General features: G+C 41.7%; 1 protein-coding gene across 7 annotated transcripts in view; it reads right to left on the reverse strand.

The window, feature by feature from the left end:
* Positions 1-5,629: 5,629 nt before the first annotated feature.
* The window catches only part of LOC117362755 (solute carrier family 46 member 3-like), a 43,587-nt gene continuing 34,179 nt past the window's right edge, over positions 5,630-15,037 (reverse strand). For all 7 annotated transcript variants that reach the window (XM_033949664.1, XM_033949663.1, XM_033949662.1 and 4 more), the window contains 3 exons: positions 14,565-14,648; positions 12,546-12,702; positions 5,630-7,511 (listed from right to left, as the gene is read on the reverse strand). In XM_033949664.1, coding sequence (XP_033805555.1) covers positions 7,427-7,511; positions 12,546-12,702; positions 14,565-14,648 — 326 coding nt within the window. In that variant the 3' untranslated portion in view covers positions 5,630-7,426. The remainder of the gene's footprint in view (positions 7,512-12,545; positions 12,703-14,564; positions 14,649-15,037) is intronic.

A 15,037-nucleotide genomic window follows, 5' to 3' on the forward strand; every position in this document is an offset into this window, starting at 1 on the left:
CCACCCTTAGGTCTGACCTATTTGAGGTGAATAAGTAGAAACAAAAGAAGAAGAAAACCACAGTGATACCTGTTTTTATTGGCCAACAACCCATTTTTTGACTAGAAGCTAGATGATCTGTTTGAGCCTAGCTTTATCGGGAATGATAGCACTAAGGTAGATGAAAATGATGTCTTTTCAAACATTTTTCACAAATCAATCTTTATCACAAAGGGTATCGTCCACAGTAGGCAAGTGGCATGATTCCTGTAAATGGGGGAAAAAGGTATACACCTTCAAACTGATCTGTGTGGACACAAAGACTTTATTAGATAACATTTCACTGTACTGTACCAAGAACACATTTGTTGAGTGTGAGCGTAGCATTTTAGAAAGGATTGCTTCCCAATTTAGGGAAAACATTTTTGATTCGACTTTGCCTATTGAATCAATTTTTTGATTTGATTCAGTTTGCTTTTCCCACCCAATAGGGCGTTTTGGGTTTATTTGGTTTTCAAACGCCCTAGTAGGTTAATTTTGCCTCTTCACCCCCCCCCCCTTTCCCCTCTCCAATCTCACACCTGCACAGTGGTGTAAACAAAAAAGACTTGTCCAATCTCTGTTAGGTCCTAGCTTTCTGGTTGCTGTCTAACACCAGCTCTGGTAGGATACACATTTCAAATCTGATATTGTAATCACAAAATAGAAATAAAATTATATTTTCTACCTTGTGTTGTCTGGTCATTTTATTATTCAAATGTGTCCCAGGTTCTGGTTTCTGTTTGTCTTCTGTTAACTCGCTCCCTAGGGTCTCCTGCCTATTTGGTTTTCTTCTTTCTCCATGCTCCCATCTTCCATCTCTGTACCTTCTCTTCCACTGTCTACCATCTCTCTCTCTCTTTCCCTTCCTTGTGCCCTAGGTCAATTGTCTATTCCCCTCCATACAGCATCTTTCCCTTCCTCCCCTCCATTATCATGTGTAATATTTCCTTTTCTGTCCCCATGCACCATCTCTCTTTGCCCTCCACCCTATGTCCAACTTTTCTCTCTCTTCTCCATGTATGTCTCCCACCATATGCAGGATTTCTCCCTCTAGCCTCTTTGTTGCATCTCTTCCTTCATCTCCTCCACCCCATGTCCAACAATTCTTCCTCTCCCTCTGTGCAGCAGCTTTCCATCCCTCTCTTCCATCTCCATGAGCAACAGCTTTCTATCCCTCCCATCCCCCTATGCAGCAGTTTTACATTCCTTCCATCCCCTTGTGCAGCAGCCTTCCATCCCTCCTATCCCCCTGTGCAGCACTTCTCGACCAAACCCCTTGCGGCCAGATTTAAATATTGACCTATATGTGTTATGCAAATATTCTTTTGTTCACTACTTAGTTCCAATACAGCAAGATTATTCTTCCCCTGACTCATCTTGGCAAAACATTGCCCATATGACTCACCTCTGTCCTTTGTATAAAGCAATGTACATTTACGGCTGAATACATGCTGTTAATCCAAGATGACAGTGAAACATTTAGTGATGAATAGTTGTTCTGGAATTGATGACTACAGAAGAATTGGTGCAAACATCAAAAGAGATGTCAGCAATGCAAATGGTAAGGGAAAAAGGAAGGAGGCCTATAGCTGCACAGTGAATTACAGCCCTCTAACCTCCAAAAACATTCCAGATCCTGATAATATAAGAGAGAAATATGGCAGAGTCCAACAAAAACAATATACTGTATATCATCACAAAATAGGCAAAAGCATTCTTGATGAACACAGACCAATGTATAAAAGTAAAAAAGATTTAGTATTGGAAATTTTTGTCTGTTTGCCTCATCAGTATTTTGTATGCTTATTATTATTTTATTGTAACTTGTTTAGTAAATTTGAATAAGCGATTTATCAAATCAAAAAATAAACTTGAAACAAAAGTGTAAGTACTGACAATGGAATGAGGACCATCCTACCAGCAAGTAACTTTATGAAAAAGAGTTGAAAGTATATATCATCAAATGCAGGTATTCTATAATATCGCACCAAATTTCTGGGACTGCCCCTGACTCACCCATGCCCCTCCCTTGGCCACACCCCCTTTTGAGTTGCACATTAAAATCGATTTGGTTTGGGGTTCTGGAGTTAGAGATAAGCTCCCCTAACTCTAAAATCCCCAAATCACTATTTTTTATTTTTCAGTGTAGCTCCCCCCGAGCCATTTTTGGTGCTAAAATTGCTGCCATGGCAGCCATCTTGGATTTTCCAATTTGAATTTAAAAGCCTCTATCTGCTTCAGAGCACCTCATTTTTGCTTAAAAACAGGTGGGATGGACTCCTCAGGTCAGGATACTTCAGATTCATGCCCTATTTGTGGTGGATGGCAGTCTGAGGAGCTTCCATATTCCATATGCTATGCGGCACATGAGGGGGTGTGGGAGTCACTGGCTTTGCTCCCTCTAGTACCCAGTTGGTCCAAAGAATGAGAAAGAAATCCAAATTTGACTCAAGGAGCAGCTCAAGTGCGTCCCTGGCGAAACGCAGCCAAGATACACCTGGAAAACCCCAAAAAGGAGCTAAACAACATCCACAGGGGCCATCTACATGTCTGCGCCTTCCCCCTGAATTTATTAATATGATATTTGAAGCTTATATGATTAACAGGGCTGCATGGAACCCTCTGGAATCACAGCCCTAACGCCAGAGTCCCCGCCCCAGGAACACAGTTCCCCAGCAATAGTGTTATGCACAGGTCGAATATTTAGTCAGAAGACGAATCAGATGATAATGGTTCTATTTTAATGCCTTTGCTCTTCCAGTCAGGCTCCTCTATACCAGGAGATGCTGCTGCATCCCTGGGAGGGCAGGATCTTGATTTGGGGGAGGTTCCGGACGTTGGCAAGGACCCAATTATGCACAAGCTGTTTAAACCTTCAGCACTTGTGGAGATGATCACAGAATCCCTCCAAGAATTGAAGCAAGAGTCTTCTCAGTCCTCTGCCATGCAATGCTCGCTTATGAGAAGAACCAAGGCACAGACTTCTTGATTTTCCTTACATCAAGATATTACAAATATGCTTCAGATCATTAGGAGGAACTGGAGAGGCCCCTTTGGGTGGCCAAAGCTCTGAACGGGGAGATGCAGGGAAGAAAACTAATGCTGCAGGGATGGTGAGGTGAGGGGATGGGGATGAAAAATGCGGGAACAGTGAGGGGATGGGGATGAAAAATGTTTATCTTTTCGGTAACCGCCCCACAGACTTGGAACGCCCTCCCAATTTATTTACGAAAGGAGCAGGATTTAGGAAAATTCAAAAGTAATCTAAAAACATTTCTTTTTAAAGATGCCTTTGTTACTTAATTTAACAATCCTTAGGCCAGTGATTTTATTGTATTATATTATGCTTTCATTTGTTTCCCTATTGTACTTTTCCTTTGTACTGCTTTTCTTTATTGAATTGTATTTCACATTCCCTTTTTACCTTGTGTTATGAGAATGATGTGTTAGTCTTTAACCCAATGTTATTATTTAAAGTTCGTACTGTATTGTTTTCCATTGAATGTATTTTAAATTGTTCATCGCTTAGAAGTATGTTTAAGCGATTAATCAAGAGAACCATTAAACTTGAAACTTGATGGATGCTGCATTTAACCAGCTTTTTGTTCCCCCAAAGGTGGATTTAGTGGTGGCACAGGTTACCAAACGTGAAGGCGATGTGGAATTGAATAATGTCCATGACCTCAGATTAGGTTTTGTGCACAAAAAGCTCTGAGGCCGCACCCTCATGTTTGAAAGCAGCTGCGGATCCATCTTTTGTCGCCTGAGCTTGCCATTCTTATGTTGCACCACAATCCGGACACTAACATGGATAAAGATCTCCAGTTTTTAATGACTGGGGTGGATTTCATGGCCAATGCTCTGTATGACCTTTTCAGAGTCATTAGCAAAATGTCAGCTTATTCTATTTCCGCCCACAACATGCTATGGATCAGTGGACAGGGGATTCTTCCTTGAAGGTTACCCTGAGTAAACTGCCATTCAAGGAGCAGTTACTTTTTGGGAAAGGCCTGGGTGATCTTATGGCCACTATACAGGACTGTAAGCCAAAATCCTTGCTGGGAGCAGACTTCGAGCCCCTAGGGGATCTGGTTGGGATAAGTTTCAGACCTCCAGGTGCTACTGCCAGTCCTCAGGGGGACTTTCAGGCCAGAGATTGTTTCAGAACTCTAGACAAAGATTTGGAGGATCCAGGCACCCCCGATCTTCAGGATCCCGCTCAGCCACAGCTCCCAAGCAGTTATGATGCTATGATTTCAGCCGAGCCTCCACATATTGGAGAGAGGTTGTTGGCCTGTTTGGGGATCTGGGTGAAGATCACCATAGATCACTAGGTGCTGGAAATTATATGGGAGGGGTACAAGCTCGAGATCTTTCATCCCCTCCAGGACCTTTTTGTAGACTTCCTGGCAGGGAAGCCAGAAAAAGTAGCCAAAGTCAGGAAGGTGAAATTTAGTCATACCTGTTTATTTCCTTTCCTGTGGTCTAGTTGCACCATTCCAAGAAAAACTTTCCCTTGCTTCCCCTCTCCTCCCCCCCTACCAAGAAGGCCTCGGTTGATATGACTCATGGGGTCGATGTCTTTCTCTGTAGCGGTTTTATTTATTTCTGTTTATAAAATGAATTATAGCTGCAATTGTTGATGGGGCATGGGCACAGTTTAAGGGACCTTCTGCTGTTTTATAGAAGCATACTGGAAGATTCCATAGAGCATCAGCTATTATACCAATGATGTCACTGGGAAAAGTCAGCTTCCCTATCTCCATCTGCTGGTAGGTGGGGAATGCAACCCAATAGTCAAGATGTTGCAGCCAGACTAAAAAGGAAATTACAGGTATGACTAAATTTCACCATCTTAGCAAGGTGTAAAAGCTAAAGTACACAAGCAGAAGAAAAAAAGAATACAATTTCAAACCCCAATAAACAGTTTCCAACTAAAGAAGAAAGTGGGTTTGCTTGGCCAGTCCATCAACAGTGAGGCAGTACTAACACTGTAAAACTAACTTATTATTCATTGTACCCTGAGAAGCGCTTAAAGGTGTTTTATAGTTTTCTCCCCATTCCCCCTTTCCACCCTCACCCTCCAATTTTCCCCTACATTTATTGGCGTACTCCCCCCCTCCCCCATCCATCCTGCCTTATGCAAGCTGCACTTCTCCACTTACCTGCCAAAAAGCAAGATAAGCACTGAACGAGGAAAAGGGAGCAAGAGAAGGTCCATCACTTTTGCTTGTCCTGCCATGTCATCACTGCAGTGCAAATACATGTGCAGGTATTTTATAAAAGGCTCTGCATTTGGCAGAGCTTTTTGTAAAATACCTCCAGAATTGAGCACATCCTGACTTAGATGTCTAAATGCTGATCTCAACATTCTATGTTAAAAAAAAAAGGCTTTTATATCCATGTGACAGAATGCCTGAAGTGAAGCATGGTGGATTTTGTATTTTAAAATGTTTACTTTTCTTTACTTTAAGCTATGGGTAGCATGTTATAATTAAGTGCAAAGCCCTGACAGATGAAAGAAAACTGGTTCTTAAGAATAAATCTGGAACACAGCACATGAAACAGCAGCAATTAATATGTGATTAGAATAGAATGTGGACCCAAAAGGTGTTGCACTTTTATTTCTAACAAGATCAAATATTATATATAAAATCCACAGTATTACAAATCAAAACATCAGAAGAACATAAGCAATGCCTCTGCTGGGTCAGACCTGAGGTCCATCGTGCCCAGCAGTCCACTCACGCGGCAGCCCAACAGGTCCAGGACCTGTGCAGTAATCCTCTATCAGTTTTACTTCATTATGGGGTCCTTTTACTAAGCTATATTATAAATTGGCTATAGTATAAAGTGGCCTTAATGAAGGCTGATTTTCCATTTTCTGAATTAATGGCAGTAGTGCAAGGTGTCATAATCTGGCTCATGCACTTTTCCTAAAGCCAGTCCCAGAGCTTACTACTCCTATGGATGCGTAGGACTCAGAGGAGGAGTTTGTTCTCATGGAGGTAGAGGGACCCAGAGGACGTGGATTAGGCCAATATTGTGGATCTGAGAGGCTAAGGCTATGCAATGGATGTGAGAGAAAGAGAGATTTCCATCTGCCCCATTTCCTCCCTCTTTTAAAGAAAAGGAATGGACTGATATTGAATTTTGTGTTGACTTTTGCCTTTTCACCCTGAGAGTGAAGGCAGTCTCCCATAAGGACCTGAAGGAGAGCAAAAACTTTGGGCTTTTGGGGGGTTCTGCTCAGAAGAACTTCTTGATTGAAGGAAAGCTCTATTGAAGAGACTAATCTGGTGGCTTTTTATACAGACATGCACCAGCTGCATTTGTTTACTGGGACATTGCACAGCGGCTCTTGCACGCTGCAGACCAGTCATGTGCAGTGTGCAAGAGCCGCTGTGCGCTGTCCCGGCAAACAAGTGCAGCTGGCGCTGAAGATAAGAAGCAGCCAAGTCAGAAGGAAGATGGGGGGGAGTGTGCTAGTGAACCATAGAGAGGACTAGCAAGTCTAATAAGCCACTCTAACCACTATATTAAATGGTGGAACATATGAGACCACCAACACCCCCCCCCCCAAAAAAAAAAAACACAAAAAAAAACAACCCCACCTACTTTACTGCCATATAGGTGTCACCTGCAGCCATAAGAGCTATTGGGGTTGTAGACAGGTGGGTTTAGTGGGGGCTCACCATAACATACAAGGGAGTTCTCGTGGCACCCTTTAAGTGAAGTTCACAGCAGTGCCCTCTAAGGTGCCCCACTGCTCTATGGCCAGTCCATTACAAGATTGGCCTCTCCCATGTCCAAATGGTCTTGTTCTGGGCGTTTGGGACTTGGACAAAATTTTGGTTGAAAATGTGGTATACAGATAGACGTCCTAGAGGTCTGGGCAAAAAATATTCTAGACTTATGGTGATTTGCTTTTTGAAAATGGGCATTTTCCCACGGCCGACTTTTGGCATCTAGCGCCATACGTCCAAATCGGACTTAGACGTATGTTTTAATTATGCCCCTCCACATATCCAGCAGGAGGAGATGTTTGGCAACAGCCACCATTACCATATCTGTGCACCCAGCGAATACAAAGTATGATTTTAAAGAACACATTCATAGCTAACCATGAACATATTTTAATAGCAAGCATATAAAAAGTGAGTTTTACCTCTGTAGACGCTAGAGATTTTTTTTTTTTAAAAGAGACAGTTATTCTTTCAATTCTGTTTAATAAAACATCAATTAGATTCTTGTTCTGTTTCCCCCATATGTTTTATCCCAAACATGAATTGGGATACTAAAGCGAAATTTACAATGTCAATGCTGAGACCAGCATTTAAAGTCTTTGTTTACGGCCACTCCTATTTTCACTTCCGCCATGCATTTTGCCAGTTAACCACACTGCTCAGCTGACAGAATCTTCCATGGATTCCTCTGGATTGACAAGAATAGTGTGCTCCTTTTCTTGGTAACCCATGCATAGTAGCAAACTGGAATTAGAGGGGAAAAACATTCTCAAATGAGAGCAGCAGCATAAAACTTAGGTAACACAAAAAAGAGAAATGAAAACAAATGCTGCCATGTGGCTCGTAAATGACCTCATTTTAATTTCTACTAAAAACTTCCTTATCATGTAGTCTTTCACAATTCAGCATAAACAAACTTACTCCAAGAAAAGCAAACATAGGTTATTTTAACTGAAAGCATCTCTTGTGACAAAATATCAGTATCTCTCAAGCATTTGCTTCTGACTACAAAGAGCAACACAAAAAGACTCCAAAAAGAGACTGCCAGAGGAACTTGCAAAAGACACAAACGTAAAGGTAGTGAAAGTCAATAGGTTCTGAGAGTGGTATTCTGAAGATTAGAAAATTGTGTGAACACAAGACAATAAATAGAATATTTTATATATATAAATTTTTTTAATGAAACGGGATATCCTCAGTGTGAGAGGTCAGCGAAGGCTTGGATTGTTCTCCTGTGTGGCCATTGATTTTTTCAGCGATTCAGCACCGATGGGTTCCTGAGGAAGGGACGCTGAGTTACCGAAACCAGGCTTGGTTGAACCCTGCCATAAGGGGATCTCTGAATGCGGTGATTCCCTGGACTTTCCTGCCAAACGAAGGAAATTGTTTTCATCTAATCCAAGCTAAGTCTGAGTTCATTTTGGGAGTTGGCTGGGGGTTCTCAGAGTGGTTTTCTGGTTTGATTTCACTTGTGTGAATATTATAATTATTTATTACACTGTTTTTCACAATTTCTGTTGAGGCACACATGAGATATCCGATGATGATGTGCTGGCAGGGGTTTGTTTAGCCTTTGCCTTGCTGTTCAAAACGCTGGAGGTTCTCCTCCCTTCGCTGACCTCTCACACTGAGGATATCCCATTTCACAAAAAATTTTATATATAAAATATTCTATTTATTGTCTTGTGTTCACACAATTTTCTAATCTTCAGAATACCACTCTCAGAACCTATTGACTTTCACTGCCTTTACGTTTTTGTCTGACTACACAGGGACAGAATAGTTAGCTATATTCTAGAAAGCAGCAAAAATAAATCTAGACTAAGACAATTTTAAAAAGAGCAATTGGTAGAGATCAGACTTAGACCCCAATAAACCAAAGACAGATAAGGCAATTTTTTTAGCAACTGTTTTTATTTAAATACTAGCAAATGGGTTCGATTAATTTAGAAAGTCACTTTTAATTTCTATTTTTGTGTAAATACTAGCAGACATCTGACAAAATTCCTTAATGAAGCCTGTTTATTAACCTTAAAATACCTTTCTCCAGAATTACTCCATCATGTGTCCCAAACATCTAGCCCACTCCCCCATATGCCTTAGCACCAAACCTCAAGATAAACATGAACTCAGCACTTTCACTCTCTCTCTCTCTCTCTCTCTCTCTCTCTTTCTCTCTCTCTGTCATCTCCCTTTTCTTACCACTCACTTTCAATCCCCTCCTCTCATTTCTTACCCTTTTTATCAATCCCTTCTCCCTGTCTCCACCAGTGTATGTCATTCTCTCTGTCACTGTCAACCTCCTACAGTTTACCGAAGTCTTTTTGCGTTATTTTGGATTGTCTGCATTGATCTTCACCATACATTTAAAGACAATTAGACTGGTATCAGTCCATCTCTTTATTTGTATAACTGAGATCGTTTGGACCCCTGAGGAAGGCATGCTCGCCGAAACACAGACCATGTTGGGTCCGTTGGACTACTATATTTGTTCTTTCATGGTTTTAAAATATAAGAGAGTATAATAAAATTGTCTCAGAACATCAGTATCCACAGTCTCTTTGCTTTCATCATTGGATTCATTTCACTTTGGTATACTGGGTCTTCATCCCTCCTTTTGTGTGCAACTCAGAATGCAGACAAATGGACATCCATCTTACATGTATTTCAGAACAGAATACAGCCTGTTCTGAAATACATGCGAGATTGAGGTCCGTGTGTTGGCAACATCTGGCATAAACATCCATTTTACAAACTGGGATGTTCAAATTATGGAAACATAGAAACATGATGGCAGATAAAGCCCCATCCAGTCTGCCCATCTGTAGTAGCCACTATGTCCTCTTCTCCCTAAGAGATCCTATGTGTCTGTCCCATTTGGTGTAAATCCTCACACCTAAATTAGGCACAGATCTGCCTAAAACACTGTGTGCAACTTCTAGGAATGCCTCTGACCTACCCATACCCCTCCCTTAGCTATGTCCCTTTTTCAGATCCGTGCATAAGAATTTACATACGCATTTTCTTAGAATTTCAATTCGGAAGATGTATGTGTAAATTTAAATTGTTGACAATTGGCACCAATAATTGATTGTTAGCGCCCAATTATTAAGCAATTAGCTGCTCATTTGTCAATTAAGTTGTACACATAATTATGAAATATGGCCGATGCACATCAGATTTTGGATGCTATATATATATATATATATATATATATATATATATATATATATATATATATATAGAATGCAGGGGACAATATATGTGTCAGTAATTAGAGCTGTACCAAATAGTATATTTTACTATTTAGCTGACTCATACAAATAATGAAAAATATTATGCAGCTAAATACAAATACTAAATACAGACAATGGGCATTGAGCTTTAACATAAAAAATTTTAAAAAAAAGAAGCAATATGAAATCAGAGATCAAGGACTCCTTTTACTAAGGTGCACTAGGGCTTTAATGCGTGGACTAGCGCGTGCTAGACCTTAACATCAGCATTGAGCTGGCATTAGTTCTAGAAGCGTAGCGCGCGGTGTAGCGTGCGATAATTTCCTGCGTGTGCTAAAACGCTAGCCACCTTAGTAAAAGGAGCCCCAAGTGTTTATTTCAGTAGGATTTATCACAGTAGAGCCCTGGATTATTCAAATTAAAATCACCATTCAGCCGAATATGAATAATGTTTTGGGGGCACTATTCGAGGCTGAATTAAATCAAATTCAAATACAGTGGTACCTTGGATTACGAACATAATCCGTTCCAGGAGCATGCTCGTAATCCAAAATGCTCGTTTATCAAAGCGAGTTTCCCCATAGGAAATAATGGAAACTTGCTTTGATACGTTCCCACTCCTCGAGGCCAGCGGCGCTGCTCTATCCCCCCCCACGAGAACTGGCATTGCTCCCCCCGAAGGCCCCCCCTGCAATCCGGCACCCTCCCCCCGCGATCCGTCCCCCCCACGATTCGGCACCCCCCCTCCCCCGCCGCAATTGGGCATCCCCCCCGTCGCGATTGGGCCCCCCCCCCCCCCCCGCCGCTTCTTACTGTCATCTGGGCCTGGGCACCGGCATGTCCTGTGCGTTGGTGCTGGTGCCCGAAGATCGGCCTCCTCTTCTTGCAGGGCCTTGAGCTTCTGCGCATGCTCAAGGCCTGCCTCTATCATACCATGGGGCCAAGCTCTCGCACATAATGTTTCATCTTGCCTTACAAAATGTGTTATATAACTGGAAAAATTTATCTAACACAGATCATAACGCCTGGTGGAATACATTATGCCTAATGGCTAAATCTGAAAAGGCAAATGCAGAGAAGTCAGGTATTTTCCCATCACATCACCTCACTTGGTCACCGCTATACTCTTATTGTAATGTTTAATATAGTATCTGTCCTTTGGTATATATAAGTTCTTGATCTATACATGACAATGTATGTAATTATCCTTTATATATATTGTGTTGCATCCATATACTTCCTTCTTACTTGTACTGGTTACATATATTACTATGGTTGTATCAGTATCAGCCTTATTGTGTGCAGCTGTTTATATTAATATAAGAACATAAGCAGTGGCCTCTGCTGGGTCAGACCAGAGGTCCATCATGCCCAGCAGTCCGCTCACGCGGCGGCCCATCAGGTCCAGGACCTGTATAGTAATCCTCTATCTATACCCTTCTATCCCCCTTTCCTCTATCTATACCCTTCTATCCCATTTTCCTTCAGGAAACTGTCTAATCCCTTCTTGAACCCCAATACCGTACTCTGTCCTATAACACCTTCTGGAAGCGCATTCCAGGTGTCCACCACCCTTTGAGTGAAGAAGAACCGTTCTCTTATTTGAAAATAAATGAAACTTTTTGAACTAAAAAAAGGCATCCTATTATAAAATCAAACCCTACTTATTTTGCGATAATACAAGTACATTTCTGGGAAGACTATAAAGAGAAAAAATAATAATATGCAGAAGGTACAAGGAGGTTTTTTTGCCGATGAGTTATTTTCCCTTTCCAGTGTCGCCCGCAAGACAAACTCTGGCAGCGTATGGGGATCTGAGGCTTTTTTTCCTCTTTAAGTTACCTAATGGGTAGAAACTATTTAAGAAATTATTACTCGTATTTTGGAGTGGGATCACACCATGAGGGATTTATTGCACAAGAATTTAAAGAGCCTCACCCCATGAAATATTCTTAACTAATGAATGGATATAATTACTTTTAATCTTTTTAGAAGAGATCAAATTAGAGGATTTTACATAAGAACATAAGAATAACCTTACTGGGTCAGACCAATGGTCCTTCAAGCCCAGTAGCCCGTTCTCACAGTGGCCAATCCAGGTCCCTAGTACCTGACCAAAACCCAAAGAGTAGCAACATTCCATGCTACCGATCCAGGGCAAGCAGTGGCTTCCCCTATGTCTTTCTCAATAACAGACTATGGATTTTTCCTCCAGGAAATTGTCCAAACCCTTCTTAAAACGAACTATGCTATCCGCTCTTACCACAACCTCTGGCAATGCGTTCCAGACCTTAACAATTCTCTGAGTAAAAAAATATTCCTCCTATTGGTTTTAAAAGTATTTCCCTGTAACTTTGATTAATGATTAGCTTAAGATGTCTATAATAGCATTATACAAATTTAACTGCATTAACACAGTGATCTTGTTAATGCTAATATTATATTAGTACATTAATATTCCTAGGCATATAACTCTGTTTTTTTATTTTTAATAATGAAAGTGTATGTCAAGACTGTGCAATTAAAAGGCTCATTTACTTACCAGACAATGCTGAATGGAATGACAGAGAGGCCAGCAGCTAGTAAAAAGCAGAAGCCTGGATACCACGTAACAGTGGCAGCATAAATGCTATTGAAAACAATCAGTGCAACTGTCCCAATCAAACTCTCCAAGCAGGCAATGCAAGCAAAGAGTGCCCCTGTTCAGAAGAAGAAAAAAAAATAGAGTGGTGAGAAAATATCAGGAGCTATCAATTAACTTCACTGAGGGCAATGAGTTACTCTTATCCATTTTAAAATCCCCCCAGTCATATCTTTACAGGGCGACTGCAGTGTGTGCAGAATAAAGTGCCTAAGGGATCTTTTCATTAACTCCCCACAGATGGGTATCTTCTGGAGTAGGCTAATCACTTCAAGTGAATATTGTTTAATATTTTTGTAGCAGTGGCAATGTAAATTGTAGCAGTCTTGCAGTAACTCACCTAAATTCAGGGGTTAGAGAAAAAGCTATTTGATGACTTTTGTGACTGACCACTGCTAAATGGGCTGGCTGCATACCTCGGTAGAAGTGTACTTTACATTTTAGAAGATCAATAGTAAAAGCCATGGAACCTGTACAATGCCTCATCCAATGGCGTAGAATGGGTGAGCGGCGCCCGGGGCGGTGGCGCCCCTCCCCGGTCGCATGCGCCCCCCCTTCCCTTTACCAGTACCTTTCTAACGTCTCCAGCGTATGCCCACGTCGGTGCCAGCTTTCCCTTTGACGTCACTTCCTAGGCACGGGTCCCGGAAGTGACATCAGAGAAAGTGCCGATGCCGACAAGGGCAGCAACCTCGTGCCGAGGAAAGTAAAACAGGTACAGGGGGACAGCACAGGGCAAATAGAGGAGTGAGGGGGGGCGCAGAGAGGAGGAGGAGTGTCGCGTCCTTAGGAAGACAGCACCTGGGGCGGACTGCCCCCCTCGCTCCCCCTTACTATGCCACTAGCCGCTTGTATATCATTACTTATCATGTTTTTTGTTTTATCTTATTGTAGATTTTGTGATCTGCAAAGGACCGAATACTGGATTTGTGGGATATAAATTAAGTAAAAAAAAAAAATTGTAATTTCTGCCTCTAGAAGGGGCTGTTGAGTTATCTGACAGCATCCTAGTAAGACAGGCAGGAGGCAGTATTTCTATGAGGTTAAATTTCTGCTGGCTTCTGGAGTAGAATAAACATGCACATGTGTGCACATCTGCATATGAATGCCAAAATTATATCTACATGCTATTCAAAAAGGCGCATAGCTATCATGGCCTATAGGCGGAGTCTGAGATGAATTCACACTTAACATGCATTACTTATAGAATACGATAAGTTGCACATATATTTCTAGCATTTGCACCAGTTCTATGGCTGGAATTTAGTGCTAGTGCCTAACCTATAGACCAGTGTCCCACAAACATTTCAGCGCTGTGGCTGGAAGGCATCTGGAAGTGAACGGATATCAATGCGATGATGTCACGCACATGTGTGACATCGTCACGGCGACATCTGCACTAGCGCGGAGGCCCTCCGGCCGCAACCCTGAAGCTGTCACTTCGCTGGTGGGAGATCCTGGAAGGGAGGTGCGGGGAGAGAAGGAGAGACGCTGGCAAGGTGGGGAGTCATCAGCGCCGGCTGAATGCCTACAGGACATGCCTCTCACTACGCCTCCAACATGCCCGCTTAAACTTTGGATGCACTGCAGACAAAAGATCTAGTAAGATGTCTAGAAACTCAGGTTCGAAAATTAATACTTGGATGTCTTGTCCAATAAGACATCCAAGTATCACTTTATGCCATTTCTTGGATGTCTTTTTTGGAAAATGAGCCCTATGGTCTTTATCTGCCTTCATTTGTCTATATTTCTCTGTTTCTATATTGTACTGCTTCCTTGGGTTTTTACTGTGATCAAAATCAGGCTGTAAGAACACAAATGTTTGGCAAATAAAGTAGATTTAGAGCTTGATGTGTGACAAAGCTTAGCCAAAAAAAACCTCCTGTTAAATAAATTTTTCTTTTTAAGGAGGCAGCTTACCTTGTTCACTATCATGAACAACTTTTGACATCATAGATCGCAGAACTGGAAGAGGCATAGCGGCAAACAGAAGTGGCAGACGCACTGTAATATAAACCATCAAATTTTGACTGTGTCAGTGCTTATGAGATGCAGCCGTGTTACTTTCAATCAGCGTAAGACACAGAGGAGGAGAACCTCCTCTAAAACAAATATAGAAAACAAAGAAATTCAGAACACGAATGTTAGAGCAGATATTTTACAGATGAAACCAGATAACAAATTACAACCTCTTAACTATGTCCAGTCCAGATGGTATATTTTTAGCCATTCTAAGTTTTGTGGCTTTATAAATGTAGTGAGTAGCATGGGATATGGGCCAGGATCCCCCCTCCCTCTCTTTGGTTCACTACACTGTCCACCAGGCTACTCTAGACATCTGCTTGCTGCTCTGCTAGGACGTCCCATAATATCTGCAGTTATCATAAAGGATG

This window comes from Geotrypetes seraphini, chromosome 6, assembly GCF_902459505.1.
Source record: "Geotrypetes seraphini chromosome 6, aGeoSer1.1, whole genome shotgun sequence".
Taxonomy (NCBI): domain Eukaryota; kingdom Metazoa; phylum Chordata; class Amphibia; order Gymnophiona; family Dermophiidae; genus Geotrypetes; species Geotrypetes seraphini.